The sequence below is a fragment of the Nesoenas mayeri genome (assembly GCF_963082525.1).
Source record: "Nesoenas mayeri genome assembly, chromosome: 1".
NCBI lineage: Eukaryota > Metazoa > Chordata > Aves > Columbiformes > Columbidae > Nesoenas > Nesoenas mayeri.
In genome coordinates, this window is record NC_137541.1 from 36044374 (window position 1) to 36065768 (window position 21395).

At 39.0% G+C, this 21395-nt stretch overlaps 2 protein-coding genes across 6 annotated transcripts in view; both read left to right on the forward strand.

The window, feature by feature from the left end:
* Positions 1-13256, forward strand: part of XPOT (exportin for tRNA) — a 29314-nt gene extending 16058 nt beyond the window's left edge. For 3 of the 4 annotated variants that reach the window (XM_080360632.1, XM_080360631.1, XM_080360634.1), the window contains 15 exons: positions 1494-1556; positions 2536-2660; positions 3528-3672; positions 3829-3948; positions 4102-4196; positions 4980-5049; positions 5509-5747; positions 6252-6537; positions 7405-7594; positions 8811-8927; positions 9013-9128; positions 9628-9675; positions 11193-11264; positions 12151-12207; positions 12688-13256. In XM_080360632.1, the coding sequence (XP_080216758.1) occupies positions 1494-1556; positions 2536-2660; positions 3528-3672; positions 3829-3948; positions 4102-4196; positions 4980-5049; positions 5509-5747; positions 6252-6537; positions 7405-7594; positions 8811-8927; positions 9013-9128; positions 9628-9675; positions 11193-11264; positions 12151-12207; positions 12688-12714 (1770 nt within the window). In that variant the 3' untranslated portion in view covers positions 12715-13256. The remainder of the gene's footprint in view (positions 1-1493; positions 1557-2535; positions 2661-3527; positions 3673-3828; positions 3949-4101; positions 4197-4979; positions 5050-5508; positions 5748-6251; positions 6538-7404; positions 7595-8810; positions 8928-9012; positions 9129-9627; positions 9676-11192; positions 11265-12150; positions 12208-12687) is intronic. The other variant, XM_080360633.1, reaches the window with a different exon arrangement.
* Positions 13257-20106: 6850 nt separating this feature from the next.
* Positions 20107-21395, forward strand: part of TBK1 (TANK binding kinase 1) — a 28279-nt gene continuing 26990 nt past the window's right edge. For both annotated transcript variants that reach the window (XR_013923583.1, XM_080363365.1), the window contains exon 1: positions 20107-20150. The gene's annotated coding sequence lies outside the window, so the exon portion shown is untranslated. The remainder of the gene's footprint in view (positions 20151-21395) is intronic.

Here is a 21395-nt window from a genome sequence, read left to right on the forward strand (position 1 = left end):
AAAGCCTGATTACCTTCTTGCTATTTGACCATGTTCTTCCTCAAAGTATTACAAGTGTCTATTTTTGCAAGATCACCAAGAATTTGACCTCGGTAACCTAGGTTTAATTCATTGGACCATTTGGGTGCTAAAGAACTTCAGGTTTTGCACTTCAAATGAAAAATATACAATTGTGATTCATTTGTCAAAGGTTTGGTGTTTGTTTGTAATTTCCCTTGTTCTCTTGCTTATTATTTGTCTGAAATTTATGGCTATATCCACATTTAGAACCTCCAGTACTGGAAGAGAATTGCAAAATGCTAATCAAGATCTTGCTGATATCGTCAACATTGCTATAGTTACAATAAAAGCTGTTTCATACTGAATTTAACCAATATGAAAAAAAAAAAGGACACAAGTTTGTTTTTTCACCTGGTAATAGGTATGGAGATGAGGTGCTCTGTAATTCTCATTAAATACCAGTTACAATTCTGGTGAGCCTTCTCCAATATTCAGTGAACTTGTTCCTTCTGATAGGTAGATGGGTGTGTCCTGCCCCATTATTTGTTGCTCCTTAATATTCTCTTAGACTTCTGTGTTGTCATAGATATAGAAGTGGTCTGCCTCTGATACAGTTTTAATTATTCAGAATAGCTTTCTGCCAATTTTGTGTATTTAGATTTAATACACATTTTTGTAAGTTCCCCAGAACAAATTTAAACTAAAGTAAAGTAAAAATATAATAGATTTTTAAGCACTATTTTGGCTGTGTGTGTCATGCAATTTCTATCCGTCCTGGAAGCATGAATGGAATTGTGTACTGCCTGTATTTTAAATATTAAATGTGAATTCTAAAAACCCGAGTTTGAGACTTGAGTAGAAATGAGATCAAGTCTTTATTGCTGTTTTAGGACTTGTCAACAGTCCCTACTAAGGTGAAACTGAACATCAGTGCTTTAACTGATCTAACATCTTGCTGCTGCTGAAAAGGGAAGGTTTTGCTTTTGTTACTCTTGTTTGCTGCTCCTGGCTCTTACTCTTGGATTCTTTACTGAACCAATTCAGCCTGTTAACCTGTCCCGCCAAAAAAAAACTTTTGAGGATGTTGAGCTATTAGAGAAGTTAATGTTAGAGCTAAGCTGACCTGCCCCTTTAAAACAGGATCTTGGACAACCTGTTCAGCTTCCTCTGCCTAGTTCAGTCATTTTAATTGTTTTCCCTGTGAACTGACCAGCACAGATTACGTGCAGGAAACAATGCCAGATAATACAGTCAGACTGAGAGCTCCAAGTCATCCGTGCTGTTTATCTGGAATGGCATCTGCATATTGTTTGGATATAATCCATCTATTTTAATTTGGACTGTTACTTCTGTTAAACCTCTAAAAATAAAATTCAATTGGGATTTTAAAGTGTTTGTAAACATTTAACACTTTAATGTTTACTGTAGGATTTTAACTTTTTGTTTCTTACCACTTGTCTGCTTCTATGCTCACAGTTCTGTTTTTATTTTAGGCAATCATGTTGGCTGTTATGAAGAAGTTGACATATGACGAAGAATACAATTTTGAAAATGAGGTATTGTGTTACATGACTAAAAAGACAAATGCAACTTAAATTGCGTGTAGTAAAACTTGCTTGTGCTTTTAAAATCCTTATTTTTGGTAGACTAAGGATTTGAAGGTAGGAAGCAGAAGTCTGTAGGCTGAATTTTTTCCTATATGGAAAGCTTTTTTAACCTCTGGCCATGTCTGGATAGGACAAACAACTTAGTGAAGGGATATTCAAGCCAGTTCGGTTAACAGAATATTTCTGGCTGCAGTTGTGCAGAACTGTTCCTAGGCAAATACAGCTGTGCTGTTAGCTAAACATAGCTGTTGAGCTGGCTTGTTCAGTGTGAGTTTGCATGTTTCTGCACATCACTTCTGTCTTGCAAAAATACTTGAGAAACATTGTGTAATGAAACTCTTTGACATGCTGCTCGACCTACTTCAGATAATCAAACCTCTGCAAAAATAAGCTAAAGGAGGCAGAAGGTCTTTGATTTCACTTTTCTCCCATGCTTACATCTCTGTCCGCCAGCAATAATGTTTGAATATGTTAGACAGACTTACTTTTGCTCCAGGCCCTTTGGAGAGCTATGGTCTTAAAAAGGTTCACTTTATACAGTTCATCATAAATGTTTCTGTCAGTTTAATTGTAAAACTAAGCTTGACGCCAAGAAAAATAAAATCTTTTGAGGAGTGAGTCAATTTTCAAGAATTGGGTCAATAAGGCTTGGCCAAGAGCGTTCTCTTTCTTGTACTTTTGGCTAGTTTTCAGTTTGGAAAGCCTTTTTAATATGTTTCTGGACTGAATGCGGTGGATCTCGCCATATTCCAACCAGCCAAAATAGGAGCCTGCTGTTATTTTGCAAGAGCAAAGGATGAGAATTATTGAATTCTCTGAGTGTGGTATACTGTTCTTGTATGTACACGTTTTTGATTTAGGTGTAATTGTCTAAAATGGTTTTGTATTAATTTAAACAAAAAATTTCACTGACACAAATATTTTGTAGGGTGAAGATGAAGCAATGTTTGTGGAGTACAGAAAGCAATTGAAACTGTTGCTGGACAGACTTGCCCAGGTCTCGCCAGAGTTACTGTTGGCATCTGTCCGCAGAGTTTTTAACACTACACTTCAGTAAGTTGGGGTTTTTAACTTGTTTATGTTATTTCCTTAGCTTTTTTTGTCTCTTGTAACTGTCAGGGTTTGTAATGAACGTAAATGATATAGCAAGGTTAATCCAATTGATAGAATGAGCTTGTTACAACTTCATAATAAATAGAACTTTGGATAATCTTTTGCTCGGCTGCTTAGAAAGAAAAATCTGTCTTTTTGTAACCGTTAATGGCAGCTATTTTTTTTTTCTAGAGATGTTTCTTGATCTTTGTCATTTACCTACACAGCAACGGCCATTTGGACAGGTGTTCACTTTACACTTCAAGGAAATGCTTATGAGATGCAGCAAATAATTTTATGTATTACTGCTATCAGAAAATCAAGATTGGATAGGGGGGAAAAAAAGTGAAGTATTTTTTTACAAAATGGGCAGAATGAATCCTGGAAACTATGCATGTAAATAAAGAAATATTATTAACTAGTTTCCTGACTAGCAGAACAGTTATGTGTGTATGAATAGAAATCCAGTATTGTTGGTGATTTCCTTGTACCTTGCTCTTTGGTGAGCTCTCTTTTTAAGTGAAGCTGAATGGCTTTTCCACACATCATAGTAGGTGGTTTTATATGTCAATAAGCACTTCAAGAAATCTGTAGCTTTCAAGTTGGAACTGGTGAAAGTTCTCTGATGGAGAGGTGCTGTCTTTGTGGATAAAATCTTCCAGAAGCATCCTGAAATGCTGCCTTGGTCTTACTGTGTTTTTCTTAGCTTAAATCCGTTCTTTTTATGCTGTGTATCTGAAGAAGGTTCAAAAGAAAATAGATGCTAGAACTGTTGATTATTTTTTAAGCTACTACAGACTTAACATGATCTTCATATTCTTTCTCTAGGAATTGGCAGACTACGCGATTCATGGAAGTAGAAGTAGCAATAAGGCTGCTGTATATGTTGGCTGAGGCTCTTCCTGTATCTCATGGTGCTCACTTCTCTGGTGATGTTACAAAAGCTACAGCTTTACAGGACATGATGAGAACGGTAAGCATGTGGGTTGTGAGAGCTATTTAAAAATGCTAATAAAGACCAGAAAATGCCAGTTCAAATGACTTATCTGAATTACCAATATGTCACTTATATTGTAATTTGATGTTATAAATGGTTAAAATACTAACTTGCTAATGCTTTTATTTGTAGCTGGTGACTTCTGGTGTTAGTGCCTATCAACATACATCAGTGACCCTGGAATTCTTTGAAACAGTCGTTAGATATGAAAAGTTCTTTTCTGTTGAACCTCAGCACATTCCAACCGTTCTAGTAAGTTTCATCGCATTTACATTTTAGACTAGATAAGTTCCTTAGACTTAGGAAATTTTTTTGTGTCCTGGGTTTGTAGTATTGTTGAATGGTTAACTTCCCCCTTCCTTTTGTTTACGGATTCTAAGACTGAGATACTTTCTTAATTTGCAGATGGCATTTTTAGATCACCGTGGTCTTCGCCATACAAGTCCCAAAGTACGAAGTCGAACAGCTTACCTCTTTTCCAGATTTGTCAAGTCTCTCAAGTGAGTAAAGCTGTCACAGATGTATCCAAATTGCACTGAACTTACCATACACAGCCCTTTGCTACATCACAATTGTCATTGAAACAGGCTGGACTTCAAAAGGACTGTAATAAAGTAATATATCAAAACAGTGCTCTAGCAGGGTTGTGCTGTTGTGTAATACTAAGTAGCAGTGGAAGAACTGTCCCAGAATGAAGTACTGGAATACATATGCCTAGCTTGTTTTGATTGGATGTTAAAAACTGATCAACAATGGAAATGTCCATCTTGGTTTTCTCAATGAGCAGAGCTGAGAGTGAGTGGATCTGAAGACTCCCAAGAGTAACTCTTCCCAGTCCCTGACCAAATCTGAATATTTACAGAAATGATACTAAATTGAGGTTTAGTTAGTGTCTTAGAGCTCTTCAGACATTTTGGTCCTGTTGGTCTTATTTTACAGGAATGTATTTAATGTAGAGGCAGGAGAAGCTCCAGGCTGGTTCACATTTCACAAGGGTCCTATTTTTCAACTGTTAATGAAAATATTTCACTCAGATGAGTGAGGCTATTTATGCATTTAAAAAAAAATGAGGGAAAGAGATGTTTATTTCCCACTATGTTTTGGCCTACAACAAGCACCGTATCCATAAACCGTCTTTTTTCTACAATGCTGCTGTGATACTTAAAGGCAAGTTCTATATTGAGAAGGTAGTTTAGTGTTTAGCTTTACAACTTAAAATGCCAGGAAACCTGTTAAAATGCACACATTTCTAAATAGTGATGTGTACTTGTGTTTTACTTCAGTAAGCAAATGAACCCCTTTATTGAAGATGTTCTGAATAGAATACAAGACCTTCTGGAACTTTCTCCTCCTGTGAGTATTTACAGCAGGTTTTTGCAATAAACAAGGCTTGCACTTACTCATTGGTGTGCCTGAGTACTTACTGAATTGTAAGCTTAGCACACAAACATTTAAACAGAAATTATTGTCCTGCTTTTTTGGTGTGAGATCACTTGCATGTTTAAATTTGTACCTAATTTTAATAATCTTGCTTATGCGTGTTTCTGGGAACATAGGGTGTGTGTATATGTGTGTGTATATATATATATATAGACTATCTGTCTGAATTGTATAAAAATAGTCATTCCTTCAAGTCTGTTTTCACCTGTACTTTACATTTTTATAATTCTTTAGTAGCAAGAGAATTAAACTATTGTAAATGTACTATAGAGAATTACTTAGACATGATTAAAGAGTAGTATCTCTAAACTTTGAGAAGACAACTATGATAAAGGACATTTAGTGAATTATGCCCGTTACCTTCCATTTTAGGAAAATGGCTACCAGGCTCTGCTAAGCAGTGATGATCAACTTTTCATTTATGAAACAGCTGGAGTATTAATAGTTAACAGTGAATATTCTGCAGAAAGAAAACAGGTTCTAATGAGGAATTTGTTGACTCCACTGATGGAGAAGTTCAAAGTATTGTTAGAAAAGCTGATGATGGCACAAGATGAGGACAGACAGATGGCACTGGCTGACTGCCTCAATCATGCCGTTGGGTTTGCTAGGTAGGTACAGCACAGTGACTGTGTGTGTGTTTCTGATTTGCGTAAAAGGGAAATATAAAGGATTTATTGGGAGGAGGGGCTGAGTTTCTACCTGTGCTTTACTGACCTAGAAAATTACCAGTGGTTGTAGCATTTGTTATGGTAGCCTAGACTATGAGTTATGTCCCCTTAGAAAAAGCTGCTATGGATGTAGGTACAGAGAATATTGAGCAAGTTTTTAACAAAACAGCATATATTCCCTTCTTCAAAGAGTTTTGTCAAGATATTCTAATCATATGTTGTTTGTGAATTGTTAGAATTAATTCTCCAAAAACTAGCAAAGTGTAGCTACTTTGTATTCTATAATTCTATTAATTACTTCCACTGTTTGGCTCCCATTTAATGAAATGTAACATTCTAGTTTAGTGCATGGGTTTTAAAAAGTATATGTTGTTCTTGGTGGTGTTGTTTCTTCATTGTAGCAGAACATGAGCTTATATATACCTTGGTGTATTGCTTTTACAGCCGAACCAGCAAGGCTTTCAGCAATAAGCAAACTGTAAAACAGTGTGGCTGCTCAGAGGTTTATCTGGACTGCTTACAAACATTTTTGCCGGCTCTCAGTTGTCCATTACAAAAAGAAGTTCTGAGAAGTGGTGTCCGCACTTTCCTTCACCGCATGATTATTTGCCTAGAGGAGGAAGTTCTTCCATTCATTCCTTCTGCCTCTGAACACATGCTTAAAGATTGTGAAGCAAAAGATCTTCAAGAATTCATTCCTCTTATAAACCAAATAACAGCTAAGTTTAAGGTGTGGTATTGCATAAGCTTTTCAGGGTCAAAGTGTTGCCGATGTCTCCTCTTTTCTGTTTGCAGAAATAAGCTGTGTGTCAGAACCTTATCTCTTAATAAATAAGTGTATTTCTAAGGGAAACACAGTCTTTAACCACAGTTGTGTGTTGCTGGACAATATGTTAAAAGATCTTAGCTTCAGGGGTCTCACCTTGAATACTTGCAAGGTACAGTAAAGAGGAAATTAAAGACAAAACCTTGCTTAAGTGTTAAGAAAATAATATCTGAGTTGCCTCTTAATGGTACTCTAGGGTATGACTGAATATCACACACTTCAGTTTTTCAGTTTGTAAGTATTCAACTAGTTTAGTGCCCTTACATATATTTCTCACTGCAAGTGGGACATAAATCACAGGGTTATTCTGTAATGCCAGTAGTATTTCAGCTCAGGAAAACTCTTTAAAGTCTGCTTAAAAAAAAAAAAAAAAAGCAGGCCTATAAAAGGTGGCCTGCTGCCAGTTTTAACACTGAGAGATACGTTTTCTGTAACTACAGTGACTTTACAATGGCCTCCCTTCATATTTCAGGGAATTTGAAATAGTGTCTATCTGAACAGAAGGATGAGAAATCCTGAAGAAGCTTCTGTTCTTAGTCAGGATGAGACTAGGCAGGACTAGAAGATTTTGTGCAAAAGACTTAAAATAAGTGACATGTAAGTCAAGATGCAATAATGCTCATGGTGACCATGATGTGACCCTATAAATAGTTGGTACATGAAAACGTTCACTCTGAATCAAAGCTGAGAATTGTAACAAGCCCTTAAATTCTGATTTCAAAATGTTCAATTTCTGTAACTGAGTTGATAACCCTCTTCCAATCTCCACAGGCACAGGTTTCACCTTTTCTGCAACAGATGTTTATGCCACTACTTCATGCAATTTTTGAGGTGTTGCTCCTTCCAGCAGAAGAAAATGACCAGTCTGCTGCTTTAGAAAAACAAATGCTACGGAGGAGTTACTTTGCTTTTCTGCAGACAGTAACTGGCAGTGGAATGAGTGAAGTCATAGCTAATCAAGGCAAGTAGTTCACTTGCTCAAAGGATTGTACTATGGTTATTCACATCTGTGTTTTGTCTACTAAAATCAATAGCCTAGTTCCTATCAAGTACTATTAACTATGTTAAGGTAGAATGGACTAGCATAAATACAGTATTCAACATGCCTGTTGTGCAAGAATCTGGGTTTGTGGAATCTAGCTATAATAGGCATATTCTTCCTGTTGATCTTTTCAGCTTACATGTGATCACTGGGTTTATAAGGAATGGTATATAAATAGATCTTCATGCATCATTGTACTTGATTGGTGAATCAGAGATCATACAGTATATAACAATGTATAGCGATGTTCAAACTGTTGAGCAAGACCACTCACAGCTGCCAGTATTCATTGTGATGTTCATTTTTTGAAGGATACCTTAGTATTTCTGTAATATTATATTACTACCACCTGATTGTGTTTTCTATGGTAGAAGGCATCACATGACTTAAATATGTAGTTACCAGGTTTTCCTCACCCTTAGTTGCCAAATACACATACTTTTTGTAGCAGGAATTTGAAGTCGAATGTCCAGTTGATTGATTCTTGAAGTAATTATCTCAGTTCGTATTCCATCAAAATGGCTCGAAGCTTTAAAGGTGATGAGGTGGAGTCTGGACTTCGTTCCTCCATTCTAAAATGATGGTAATACCTGTGGGAAAGGAAAGGGTGACATTAAGAAGTAGTGAGAGCTTTCTTGAGAGAGGCACTTCGGTAGTTACGATGGGCCAAGAAATTTTTAAAGGAATCTTAGATAAGTATAAATGCAGCACATACATTTGAAGTGTGATTAAAATATCTTTCCACATATTGGAAGATAAGTGAACTACTTCAGTGCTGCTGAGTTTTAATTAACTCCTCTATGTTTGAATAGAGATGAGAAAACTTGTTATTTGTAAGCAGGTTAAAGTGCCCTCTCACCTTTGAGCGTATTAAAGGCCAGAAGAACAGTTAAAATTTCCAAACTTTAAGAAAAAACAAACAAAAACCACAACAACCAAATAATTGTAATCCAAATAAGAGTTGTCTTAGATCATAGGGGAAACTTCCCAAAAATATTTGAGATTTGTGCAAAAAAAGAGCTATTTTGAAGTTGAAGCATGTCTTCCAGGTCAGTATTTATATGAAATAGTGTAAGAATGCAGAAACATTTTAGGCTGCAAGTTGAAATGACAAGCTTATTTTAATGTGTTTAAGGTGCAGAGAATGTGGAGCGTGTGTTGTTCACTGTCATTCAAGGAGCGGTGGATTACCCAGATCCTATTGCACAGAAGACCTGTTTTATTATTCTTTCTAAGTTGGTGGAGCTTTGGGGTAAGTCTGTCTTCCCATAATTCCTTTGCAGCTGCTGCTAGCCATGAAGCAGTAATAGAACATGGAATGTTGTTTTTCTTTTCAGGAGGTAAAGATGGACCAGTAGGTTTTGCAGACTTTGTCTACAAGCACATTGTTCCTGCATGTTTCTTAGCACCTTTGAAGCAAACATTTGACTTAGCAGATGCCCAGACAGTATTGGTGTGTATTATGGCCTTTTTTTTTTTTCTTTCGTTCTTGTGGGGCAGATTCAATTTAAGAAACCTGCAATGGCCATGTGATATCAAAGACTGTTGTCTCACAAATAAAATCCCTTATGTTTTTTATTGAGGTACCTGGATGCTTAATTATTGAATATTGTGGTATTGTATGATGTAGTTCACCTTTGCTCAAAATCAAGCTAGAGAATAGCAGATCTGCATATTAAACATTGACCTGTATTACTTATTAAGCAATGTTCAGTGAAAGTGAACATACACAGGTGGCTGGTTTTCAGTTCATTTTGGGTTCAGCCGTGGCAAATGTTTCTGGTTGGAGTGAAACAAAAGTTGCAAGGTTGAGGCTGTTATTGTTGTGTGAGGGGAAAATGAGGGAGTAATGGCATAAACTAGCCCTTGTTTTTGGCCTTGTTATGTTCCTTGGCTTTAAATAGGTAACCAATAGACTAATTGAAGTCTTAATGTTATGTATTACATTGCAGGCTTTATCAGAATGTGCAGTGACGTTAAAAACAATTCATCTCAAAAGGGTAAGCCTAATAATACTTTGCGGGGGATAACTCTTGTATGTTTCTTTCCAGTGATTTATCATTTTCTAAAAATTAAATACTTACTAGGATGAATTGCTACTCGACTTTTATATCAAATAATAGGATTACTATAATGCTGGGTACGGATACAGGATCCAGTAGTTCTGCCCCATGACAATTTACTGCAAAATACCGACTCCTCATTGAGAAGAATCTGCTTGCTGGTTGTTGCTGTGTTTAATCAATCAGTTGGCATTCTTCCACTTTTCAGTGTAGTAGTTAAACTGATGTAAAAGAGCAATGAGTGATGTACTATAGAGTATTTCTGTGAAAACTAAAGGTATCTTTCGATGTGTAGGAAACTAGGTTGAAAAACATTTATGGAAAAAATTGAATTTTGCGTTGTCTAATGACTAAAACACTATAGTGTATTTCCATTTTTAATGGGAAATGAAACTATTTCTATGTTTGTGTTACTGTTTCCTGTTCTACCCTTTAACTTGCTGGCTAACTTCTCTGTTAAATGCAAGTAAAAGTCACAACTATACAAAAACCGTAAGAAGTTATTTATAAACTGGCAGAGAAGAGATTGTGTTTTAATTGAGGAGAGCTTTTGGGTTTGTTCCTTTTTCCCCAAAAGCAATTAAGAGCTACATCTGTAGGAAACCAAGCTTTGGTAAATGAAATTACTTCCTATTACAAATATTGTTTATTTTAACACTACCGAATCAAATAAGAAAATGATAAGAAAACGATCTGAAATCTTCTTTTCCTCTCATGTGAACCATATACCATATTGCAGTTCTAGGGTAACTTATGCCTGAATTAATAAAGTTGATTCACTTTCCTCTTCTGGATGTGTTAGGTTATGTTTGTATACTGCCAGTGTACAGTAATCCCTCTTGTGATGTGAGTATCTGATAAATGCAGATAAAGAAAACAAACTAATCTGTTAACCAAAACAGACCTATCTGTCTGCTGCTCTCAGAGGTTTGGAAATTCAGTTTTATTACTGTTTTGTCTACTGCAAATCACATAGTCAATGTTACAAGAAGAAAAACACTACGTTCAAGGGTACTTGGCTACTAAATTTCACAATGGGAGTAGAATGGTAAAGCCATTGGCAGGTACTAATTGCCAGATATTTTTTTTTTTTGGCTTTCACATGTTAGTGAAATTAGGGGCCTTCTTACTTAACTGACTTTTACAGATGATATTTTATGAACTGACTGGCTGTCTAGTAATTCTTGTTTCGGTGCAGCTTGAAGTGCGTTCTTCTGTTATGTAACAAAACATAACAAATTGTAGTAGAGTCCTTAAAACCAAGGTTAAGAAGTGTTTCTATTTGCTAACGGCTGAGAATAACATGAGCATTTGGTATTTGTTGTGCATAACTTCTCTGTAAAAGTCAAGCAGACCACTTGTTTTCAAACTCTTCTGTACCATACAGTATAGGGCTATGACTTCCCATAGGTATGAAAATATACTTGAATAAATTGTGTACTACTTTTCTTTAGGGTCCTGAGTGCGTTCAGTATCTTCAGCAAGAGTATTTGCCTTCTTTGCAAGTAGCTCCTGAGATAATTCAGGTAGGAATTCTTGAGGAAAAAATATCAGAATATTTATGGTAATAACTCAAAAGAAAAATGAAGAATGTTGAATGTATAGGAAGTATGATGATAAAAGCTGTAGTAAAAGCTACAGAAACTTAAGCCACAGCACTGGTTCTACTGTAAAAACTTATGTCAACATTAAATGTGTTTTGTGTGCATACTTTTGAGAACCCTCTTACACTACTCCAAAGTGAAACTTTACACCTGACCATTGTCTCAACATTAAGCATATGAGTAAGCATTGCCATGAAGAAATTATTAGATGAACGCTGACAAATTAATTGCAACTAATTTGGATACTATAGTAATTGGGTTTGCTGCATTAGGAGACAACTGTACTTGTGACAGGACTTCAACTGTAGAAATTGGAAGTGGTGTTAAATATACGCAAGGACCAAGTGTTATATCTCTTGCTGGCACCCAATTGTTTTCTGACCCAAGATTATAACTTTTTCAAGTAACAGACATTCTGCTGTAATCTAGAGCCTCTTAGTGTGTACATAATGCTGAAGTGTAAATGATCTTCTGAAGGAAAAGCCACCAAAGTTACTGGAAAAGTTCAAGGTTTAGAATTTCCTTGATTGCAGTCCTTGTAGATAGCCCTGTTTCTGTCTGTTCAGCTAAAGTGAATGTGATATCCTCTATTTGAAAATACATTGATTTTCACCCCAGAACGCACTTGGCCTGTCATAACCTATTGCATTTTTTATCCATAATATGCTTTACTTTGGTTGCCCATTAGGGAAAATACAAACTAATATCACTGACTTTACATACAAGGTGTACTCTATATTCTCCTACATATCTCAGGTTGTCTTGTTGCTTCATTTAGTATTCAGTATTTCTTTATGCTCTTTTACAGGAATTCTGTCAAGCACTTCAGCAGCCTGATGCTAAAGTTTTTAAAAATTACTTAAAGGTAAGGACTTTTTTTCTCTAAATAGCTTTTAATTGTAATTGAACTTTGTCACACATTTCACTTGTGATAGTGACCTGAAGTAAAATGGAAATATTGAATTATTTAATAGTTTTTAGCTACAAGGAATCTCTAAACAGTAAAAGCAGTTGTTTTGAAAGAAAGAGCAAACAACCACAAACCTACATCTGTAAAGTTGTCACATATCCTCAATACCTTGATATTCTCACAGGATATGTTTAATGGTTGAAATAGCAAAAAAGTGATCCTATGATGGTAGAGAATGTGTCAGAATGCTTCATTTTTGAGGGTGTGAGTGTAATCAAATAGCACAAGTCACAACCTTGAACCTTAGTGTGTTAACCAGTATGTTAAACAAGAAAATGAGCTCTGTCAAACTAATTTTCTTACACCTCAACCATTCCATGTCTTGTATTGCCTTTGTCTTAAAATGTTGGTTTTGTTTTTAATACATTTTAACAGGTATTCTTCCAGAGAGCGAAGCCCTAAGGAAAGTACTGGAATCTCATGTACTTGTTTCCATAATCCAGAACTCTGGTTGTTAATTTATAAGAACGCTAACTTGTGCCATTCAAACTGGTTTTGTTTTTAAGACATGTTGCTTTGTGCTCACATAAGTACATATTTTAGCCTTTCACAAAAAAGAGAAATGCAAATCCCCTACTTGTGTCTCAAACATGAAGGTATGTGACGTGAAAAATTGTCTGTATACCTACACAAACCTTGATGTATAGGATGATTTCAGCTTATGCTGTAATGCGTACAGCAATGAAATGACACTTATTTTTGAAATTAAATGTAAAAATCCTGTCAGACCATACCAATGGTTATTAAAATGTGTACATTTTTGATACTGAGTAAAATGTTTTCATAAGACAAAATTCATTTGTTCATGTATGGTGACATGAAAATAAAGCAATCAAAGTCATTCTTGTAGATAGTCATTTCATTGAAGTTGTCTTAATGATAAAATATATATATATACCTCCTATAAAACAGATTGGTTTAATAAATAATTTCATTTAAAAGTAGCATCTGCTTCTATCTTTTTTATAAAACAAAATAAAATTTTATCCAGTGAAATGTTAAGTCTCTTTGAATCATTTTGGTTGAATCTTTAGAAGCTGCAGCATTTTTTAACCTCCTGGCTGTTAAATTTGAGTAGAATATGGCATTTTTTTTTTCTGATGTTTAGACAACAAGTTGTATTGCAGTCTTGCATGTGGAAGATGCTGGCAGAAAGAATTGGATTCCACTGTGGTGTTTCAGTAGAATCAATGGTCTAAACAGAGATTTTTAGTAGAGTGTTGCTACTTCTGTCCCAAAATCTATCAGTTGGTCAGTTTGTTTTTTTGCCTTTGTTTTTTTTTTTTTAATTTTATGACATCACAGTATTCATAGCTATTCCATAGGGGCAGGAGTAAGCTAGGAATTGTCCCGTGCACAGGATTTTAATGCTTTTTTCCAGAAACAAAGAGCTGACTTGCCTCTAGCATAATCAGATTAGCATTTTTCTATATTGTGTGGTGCTGGGTTCTTCACCCAATTTCAATGGAAAATCAATGAGGAGGTGAATCAGAAATATCAACCAGGGGTGGAGTGTGGTGATGTTTTGAGGATACAAACTGTCATTCCCTCCTTTTCACTGAGGGAAGAAGGTAGAAACTTTAGCAAAGCTGGTTTTGGTTTTCAACTACAGTGTCATTGTCATGGAGTCACACTTAGTTTTCAGAGGATTTAGACTTTTGCTTTCTGAAGTAAGGGTAATACTGCTGCTTTATTACTGCGTAAAAGCAGTAAAAAGCCTACACTTAGTAATTCTGTTAGACAACTGACACAATTATACTAACAGAGCATGATTTAGATATTATCAAATTACATCCTCATGAGAAAAGTCTTTAAACTGGTCACTGCCTAAAGAGACTGCTCTCCATTCTTACCCCTGCCATCCCCATGTAGCTTCCTCTGTGCCAAACCTGGTGTTCACTGAACCCCAGAATGAGCTATTCAAAAGCTGAAGTAGCAGGAACACTTACCCTTCAGAGCATGTCACCTGCTGTGGTGGTGTTGGGTGAGAAGGGACATAAAGCAGAGAGCGCAGAGCCTGGGAGTGAGCCTGGCTGTGTTACATACCCTGACCTTCCATCTGTGATTGAATGAATGTCCTGTAGGATGAAGGATTAGGTAGTCTGAATCTTCGGAGAAACTTACTTGGTTCAGCCTAAAGAATTCAGAAAGGATTGGTTGCTTTCCTATGCTTTGACCCTGTTGAATCAGAATAATTTACTGTTGGGAATTCCGCAAGGTGTGAGCTGTAAAACAGGATCTGTGGGTTGGTTTCTTTATCTTTAGATAAACATGTAAACATTGATTCTGGCTACTAGCAGGTTATTTTTTCTGCAGTTCCCCTTGAAACGGAAATTTAGCAGCTTCTGCTCACCCTCAGCGATGCAGAGACCACAGGTCTGCAGCTGTTATATTGCAGTTGGGTTGCGTGGTGGGTATGCAGTTCCTAATTATCTTTGCAAAGAGGTTTAGAAACTGATGAGTTTCTACATCTCAGCTTTGAAGAGATGGATTCCTGCATTGTGCCTTTTTTTTTTTTAATCTGGGGTGTTAAAGATGTGCATGTTACTTGTTATCCCCAAAGAGAAATCTGGTGATGAAACCTGTATTTAGAGTGTGAACTGGTCTCTCCAGGCAGTGTTTAGATGCTTTGAACATATTACAAAAACTACTTCTTGTGAGGTAGGAGAGGAGGAAAAAGATAGATGGGAACACTCCACTGAGAGATTGTGTTGACATTCACTATTTACATGTTTTCCTTCTTCAGGCAATGGATGACCTGAGTTAAAGGCTGCACCAAATACAAGCACCTGCAGCTTTCCTCTACAACTTAACATTGTTGCACCTGCATTGGTCAAAATGCCCCTGTCCAGACTGAAGATGCTTAAAGCAGCATTGTGGTAATCATTCCTCCTGTAGTGTGTATAAGTACGAAATACAGCTGCAAGTTTTTAATTAGACTTTTAAAAGACTCTACATCCCTTGCAGAGAGGTAGTATCTTTTATTTACAAGCTAGTGTAATTACTAAAGACAAGTTTTTGAGCCTGCAAGCACTTTACCATGTGTGAAGCAGAGGCAATGAATTCCACACAAGCTGAGGTCAGGGACTGTTTTTCTCAGGGAATGGCTTGTCAATGCAGGTACAACATTTTAGCAGCTAGTTGCTGTCCAGAGAGGCAATCTGCCCTTATCCCCTCTCTTGTCAGCATTGGCACTTGTCTGATTCCCCAAAAAGACAATCTATAGTGCAAAGCTAATCTTGCAAATTAACGATTTTCAAATTTTTCAAAAACTTCAAAGCAGTTAAAAATAAATTCAAGGCTATTTAGAAAGCTATTCACCCTTTCGGAGAGTCAGTTTTCCAGCTGGAACGCTCTCACAGGAGTGAAATACTAGAAGTTTTACTAATTCATTGAACAGAAGTGGAAAGAAGCAAAGTAAAAATTTCTAGAGTGAAGCCATAATGACATTTTCTTTTTTGATGTCTGTTTTTCCTGTTCTTACATTCAATGTACTGTTTTCCTATGATTCATGCTGGGAAACATTTAAAGGCTAGAGAAAATCCTCCTTGCATAAGGATCACTGATTATGTTACAAATATACTCTGGAAAAATGGACAATTTGAATCACATGAAGCACATGAATCATATTCATCAGTTCAAGAGTTGGAGGAAGCACATGGGCTGGTAACCGTGAAGACAGTCCCAAGGGTGGTGTGATGTGAGATGCTCTAGGTCTGAAGTAAACAAAGTCTGGGGGGACCTGGTCTGAAGTCAACACTGACCCTGCTTTGAGCAGGATGTTGGACCAGAGACCTCCAAAGTCCTATTCAGCCTGATTGAGACTATGATTTAAAATGGCCAGTTCCCAAAAGCATCAACATACCAAGCCCACAGCTTGGGCTTATTCAGAAGCAAGTACACATTCAATATACAAATAGAAGTTCACAGGCATTACCCTTTCAAAGGCTTTTGCTAAAATCCATATGGCTGATCTGATGAGTGTTTCTGAAGAAGACAAAGCCAACTCATGGGTCTCCACCTGATGAAAAAAAATTGGCTTGTAAAGCTGGGTACAGAGGAGGGGGTGGCAGAAATAAACCTTGTATAATACCTTCAGAGGAGCATTGCAGTGTCTTAAAAGACACAAGGACAATGTGGATGTGATGAGAGCTATTCCCTCTGTAATGCAGAAGCATTATGAAAGAAAACTCTGATGCCAACAAACAAGGAATATAAATTAAGCATGTATATTAACAGCATAAAATGTATCAAAATCAATTTATTGATTCCACTAAGCAGAATTTTAGTTTGGTCTTGTGATAAGGCTTAAGAAAAGGCAATCATAATAAAGCCTGTGAGCAAAAGGTGGCTGTCTTTTATGTCAGTTCCTCAAGAAAATAAGCTTCTAAAATTTGGGAAGATGGTAATTCTAAACAGGAAATGCAGAGGATCAAAAGAAAAGGATAGTCTTGGGCAGGAAGAAAAATAATTCTTTTTACTACAAGGTGCTTCAAAACGATGGAGCCAATTTGAAGTCACAACACAAGGCGGTTTGGATCCATAGTTTTGAAACACCCTGTATTGCCATGCATAATGATGCTTCAATTACAGTATGCGTAAATTATAAACTTTATCAATGTTTTTCTTTATAAAAGCTGTACAGACCATTTGTTGGAACAGCAACATTACTGAACAGACACACACACAAATAGCAAGATATAAGTCACCAAGGAAGCTTGCTCTAAAACATTTAAGTAAAAAATAAGCGAGAGCATTAATGCATGAAAAATACCAAAACTTCGTGAGGTTTAAGAAGAGTGAAACAGAGAAGTTGCCCGTGGTGGAGAGATATTTCTCCTGGCTGTGCATCCCGTGAACAAGCCCCTGTGAGGGAGGGCGGCTCACACGGACACGCGTGACTCCGGCGGCCCCGGGCGGGCGCGACACACGGAGCCGCCGCTGAGCCGCTTTCGCAGCAAAAAATCGCCACGGAAACCCCACCGGAACCGGCCCGAGCTTGTTGTGAACATCACAGCAGCTGAAATACCCGGAGCGACCATTTTTAAGGAACGTCCTACTTCCGCTTTTCGGTGTTTCCCAGATGTTTCCCAGATGTTTCCCGCTTTCGGGCTCCTCTGGCCTCGGGCGCCAGCGCCGCTCTCACCCCGCCACGGAGCGGGCGGTGGCCACACGGGGCCCCGCCAGCCGACCCTGACAAACGTGATTAAGGGAGTGGAGCATCTCCCTTACGAGGAAAAGCTGAGGGAGCTGGGTCTCTAGCTTGGAGGAGACTGAGGGGTGACCTCATTAGTGTTTATAAATATGTAAAGGGTGCCACGAGGATGGAGCCAGGCTCTTCTCAGTGACAACCAATGATAGGACAAGGAGTAATGGGTTCAAACTGGAACACAGGAGTTTTCACTTAAATTTGAGAAGAAACTTCTTAACGGTGAGGGTGCCAGAACACTGGAACAGGCTGCCAGGGAGGCTGTGGAGTCTCCTTCTCTGGAGACATTGAAAACCCGCCTGGACACCTTCCTGTGTAGCCTGATCTCTGCTCCAGCAGGGGGTTGGACAAGATGATCTTTCGAGGTCCCTTCCACTCCCCGTCATTCTGTGATTCTGTACCCCCGCGCCCCCCAGCTGCGGGCGGGGCCGGGCTGGGCAGGCCGGGCTGGGCAGGCCGGGCGGTACCGGCGGCCGAGGCGGCGCTTCTGCCAGCCCGCCTCTCCAGCGCCGCTGCAGGAAGCCGGAAGCGGCCGGGGCGCTGGGCAGGCAGGGCGAGAGGCGGCTCGGTGCGTGGGGCCGGGGCCGGTGGGCCGGGCAGGGTGAGGGGAGGCCGCGTCGAGCCGAGCCGAGGTGGGCGGCGGCGGCGCGGAGGCAGCAGCTTCCCCTAGTCTGCCGCCGGTGGGGGTGGCGGGGGGAAGCGGCTTTCAACGCGCCGCCGCCGGGTCGAGGTGGTTTCGCTTTCCCGAGGTGGCGGCAGGGCCTTCCCGGGAGCTGCGGAGGGTCGCGGGCGGCGGCGGCGCCCCGTGAGGCTGCAGCGGGCCAGGCTGTGCGGGCCGAGCGGCCGCCGCCCGCGAGGGGCCAGGCGGTGTCCGGCCTGCGGCCTCGGCGGCCGGCCCGGGGCTCGTCCCGTGCCCTGCTCGCCGCGACTCCGCCGTGAATGTCGGCAGGGCGCCGTGGATGCCACCCGTCAGATTTACTTTCGGAATCGGAAAGGGAGGTGGGGAAAGCTGAGCCGGCGTATGTTTGCCTGCGGTTTGTGTAAAGCTTTCCCCGGGTAGCGGCATCACCTCTGTGTTTTGTAGAAGTTGTTAAAGTTTTACCTCAGGAGCGATGTCCTGCTGTGGAGATGGGCTCCACACCCGCGTTTCTGGGTGTGGGGTGGCCGGGTTGCTCAGGCCACCCGTGGCCTGTCGGAGCCTTCGGGACCTGCTGCCCCAGGCAAAGGCCGAGGCCTGTTCTCCCATTATGGACTGGAAACGCGGTGGTGATGAGCAGCACTGAAGCCAGGCTTGACTTTTGTTTTGTGGGCCTTTGGAGTGTGTGCTGTTTCATTTGGGTTCAAGCAGCACCTTGTGTGGCCCGGAGTAGGGTATTTTGGTAATTCAGATACTAGCTGTTGGACTGGAAACCCCCTGGCAGGAGGTCAGGTCAAGAGAGCAGGGATAAAAAGCAGGAATTTCAGGGTGAGCAACTTACTTTCTAGGCATTAAGAAAGGGCATATAGGAAAGTATAATCCCTTCATGTTTACCAGACTGTATAATGTTAACATAACATTTATTTGGCACCTCAGCACCTTGCCTGTCAGCTTTGATTGCATATAGGATCTTGCCTGTAGACAGAAAGAGCCTTTGCTTTAACTCCATCATCTGCCCCAACTTGCCTGGTGAACTTGTACATTACAGCTGTTAACAGGGGAAGTACCTGCTTTGTGTGCACGTCCCACATGCCTGAGGTAACAGCAAACTTCTTGCCGTTAATTAGAAGCAGACAGTGCTCCTGCTTCAAAGCACTGAGAGTTGAAAAAAAGCTATCACATTAGCAATGCAGTCTTTTTCTATTACAATTTCCTTTGCTGACAAGTAAAGAAGTAGTAGCATTACCAGAAGCAGATAAATATATTAAAAAAAAAACCAAACATCTCCCAGACCCTTGAAATTCTAATGGATCATGTGGGACAGTAGGTCACACTGCTGATAGGAGAAAAATACCTGTAGATATGTGTAGGGAACTTCTGACTCATCTAGTATCAGATATAATGACCTTAAGTGAGGAAATAGAAAGTTCAGCGTTAAATCTAGTGACAGGACCAATCTCAGAGATGTATTTTTTTTAATATGAAACTCTTGGTGAATTGATTTAGGGAGGTAATGGAAGATGTGAACAGAAAACTCAGCAAATGTGGAGTGTTGAGTAAAGATTGTTCTGAATCAGTCTAAGAAAGGAAACGTTAAAGGAGGTCTAACATGTTATATAAGTTGTTTAATCAAATTTATTATAATTTGAAGATTAAAATCAAAGCTGAGTGAGACTTTATGCCTTCAAAGTGAAGACTACTAAAAGAGCATAGACTTTGTTATTATTATAAAAATAGTTTTTTTACAAATAATATGTAATAGTGGACTTTGGTTTGGCACTGGTTATTTACCCTGGAATTAGTACTGACATAATTATATCTCTGCTTTTACAAGTGAAAAAAAACCCAGACCTTGAGAACTCATTAGTGACTTGCTGTTTTGTTTTGTTTGTTTGTTTTTAATCCATCTAATGATATTCAACCTCATTTGTTGCAGGCTTGTTTTATTTTCACCCATTGATCTTCATGCAAATTTAATTAGAAAGTAAAAAGGTAAAGGAAGAGAGCTGATCTTGTACATGAGCTATCTCATCTCTATCACTTTGGGCAAGATAATAATTCAGTCTCTAATAGACTGCTAATATTTTTAGCATTTGAATAGTCATCGTTGGAGAAACTGTGTTTACTTAATCCTTCTGTGCACTTTCTGTCTGCTTAGAAAAGGATTCATTATGTTTCTGTGTCTTGGTATGGGTCTTACGAATGTTGCTTTGAAATATATTACAAAATACATGTTTACTGGTAATGTACCAGCTGGCTTGCTAAAAGCAGGGTTCTAATTATGAGGAATTTTTTAGCTCGGAGATTTTTCAAATGGTTTACAGAGTGGGCTGTGTGTTATTTCCTTGCAGACCTCTTCCTTGCTTTCTGTGCCTGCGTCAGAGATTGCTCCTCAGCACCTACAGTAATTTCTAGCTGGGAGAAGTTGTCTTATTCTGCTATTGCTAATTGTCTTGTCAGAGTTAACTGAGAATTATAAGGGTTTAGGGTACGTTCTTGGGTTTGTTTGGTTCAGACTTGAGATAAAACCTTTTATTCCCTTCTGGGCATTAAGAACTTTATCTAGATTTTTAAAATGGTGTTGCTGAATGACTGAATTTAGTTTGGAGTGATGTCAGCTCTTCGCTTGTGTTGTGGCATTCTCTATGCTACCTGTAGTTGCCTGGATGTCTTGGGACAGCTTTGCAAGAAACTCCTTGTCTTACATGAGCAAATAGGTAAATGAAAGTATGTAATCCGCAGTCACTAAGCATAGAGAACTGTCTTTGAAGTCATGAGGAAATGTCTATCTCTGCGGTGTGACGTGGGTTGTGACCAGGGACAGTGCACAGGCTGGTGCTGGTGTGGCTGGGGTAGTGGCCACACTGTGGATTCCTCCGCTCCCCTGCAGCCCATGTGGTGTGGCTTTGGGTGCTGTCATCTGGTGCACTGAGGAGCTCTCAAAAATGCAAACCACCTTCTCGTAACAAACATGCACAGGAAATTCTGTCAAAGCTCTTCTTCCAGTAGTTATGGGAAAGGCTTTTTCTGTTTGTTTCTTCTGAATATCACTTAGCTGTTATCAATTAACATGGGTTGATGCGAGGTCCTCTGCCAGGTTGTGAAGAAGGGCCGCTGGTGTAGGGCCTTCCCCTGCTCTGGTTCCTGTTTTGCTCTTAGTATTTTTTAGATCTGAGGACCTACATCTTTGATCTTAGTGCATTTTGCTAGATTTAATGGAAAAATGAGTGCTTTATT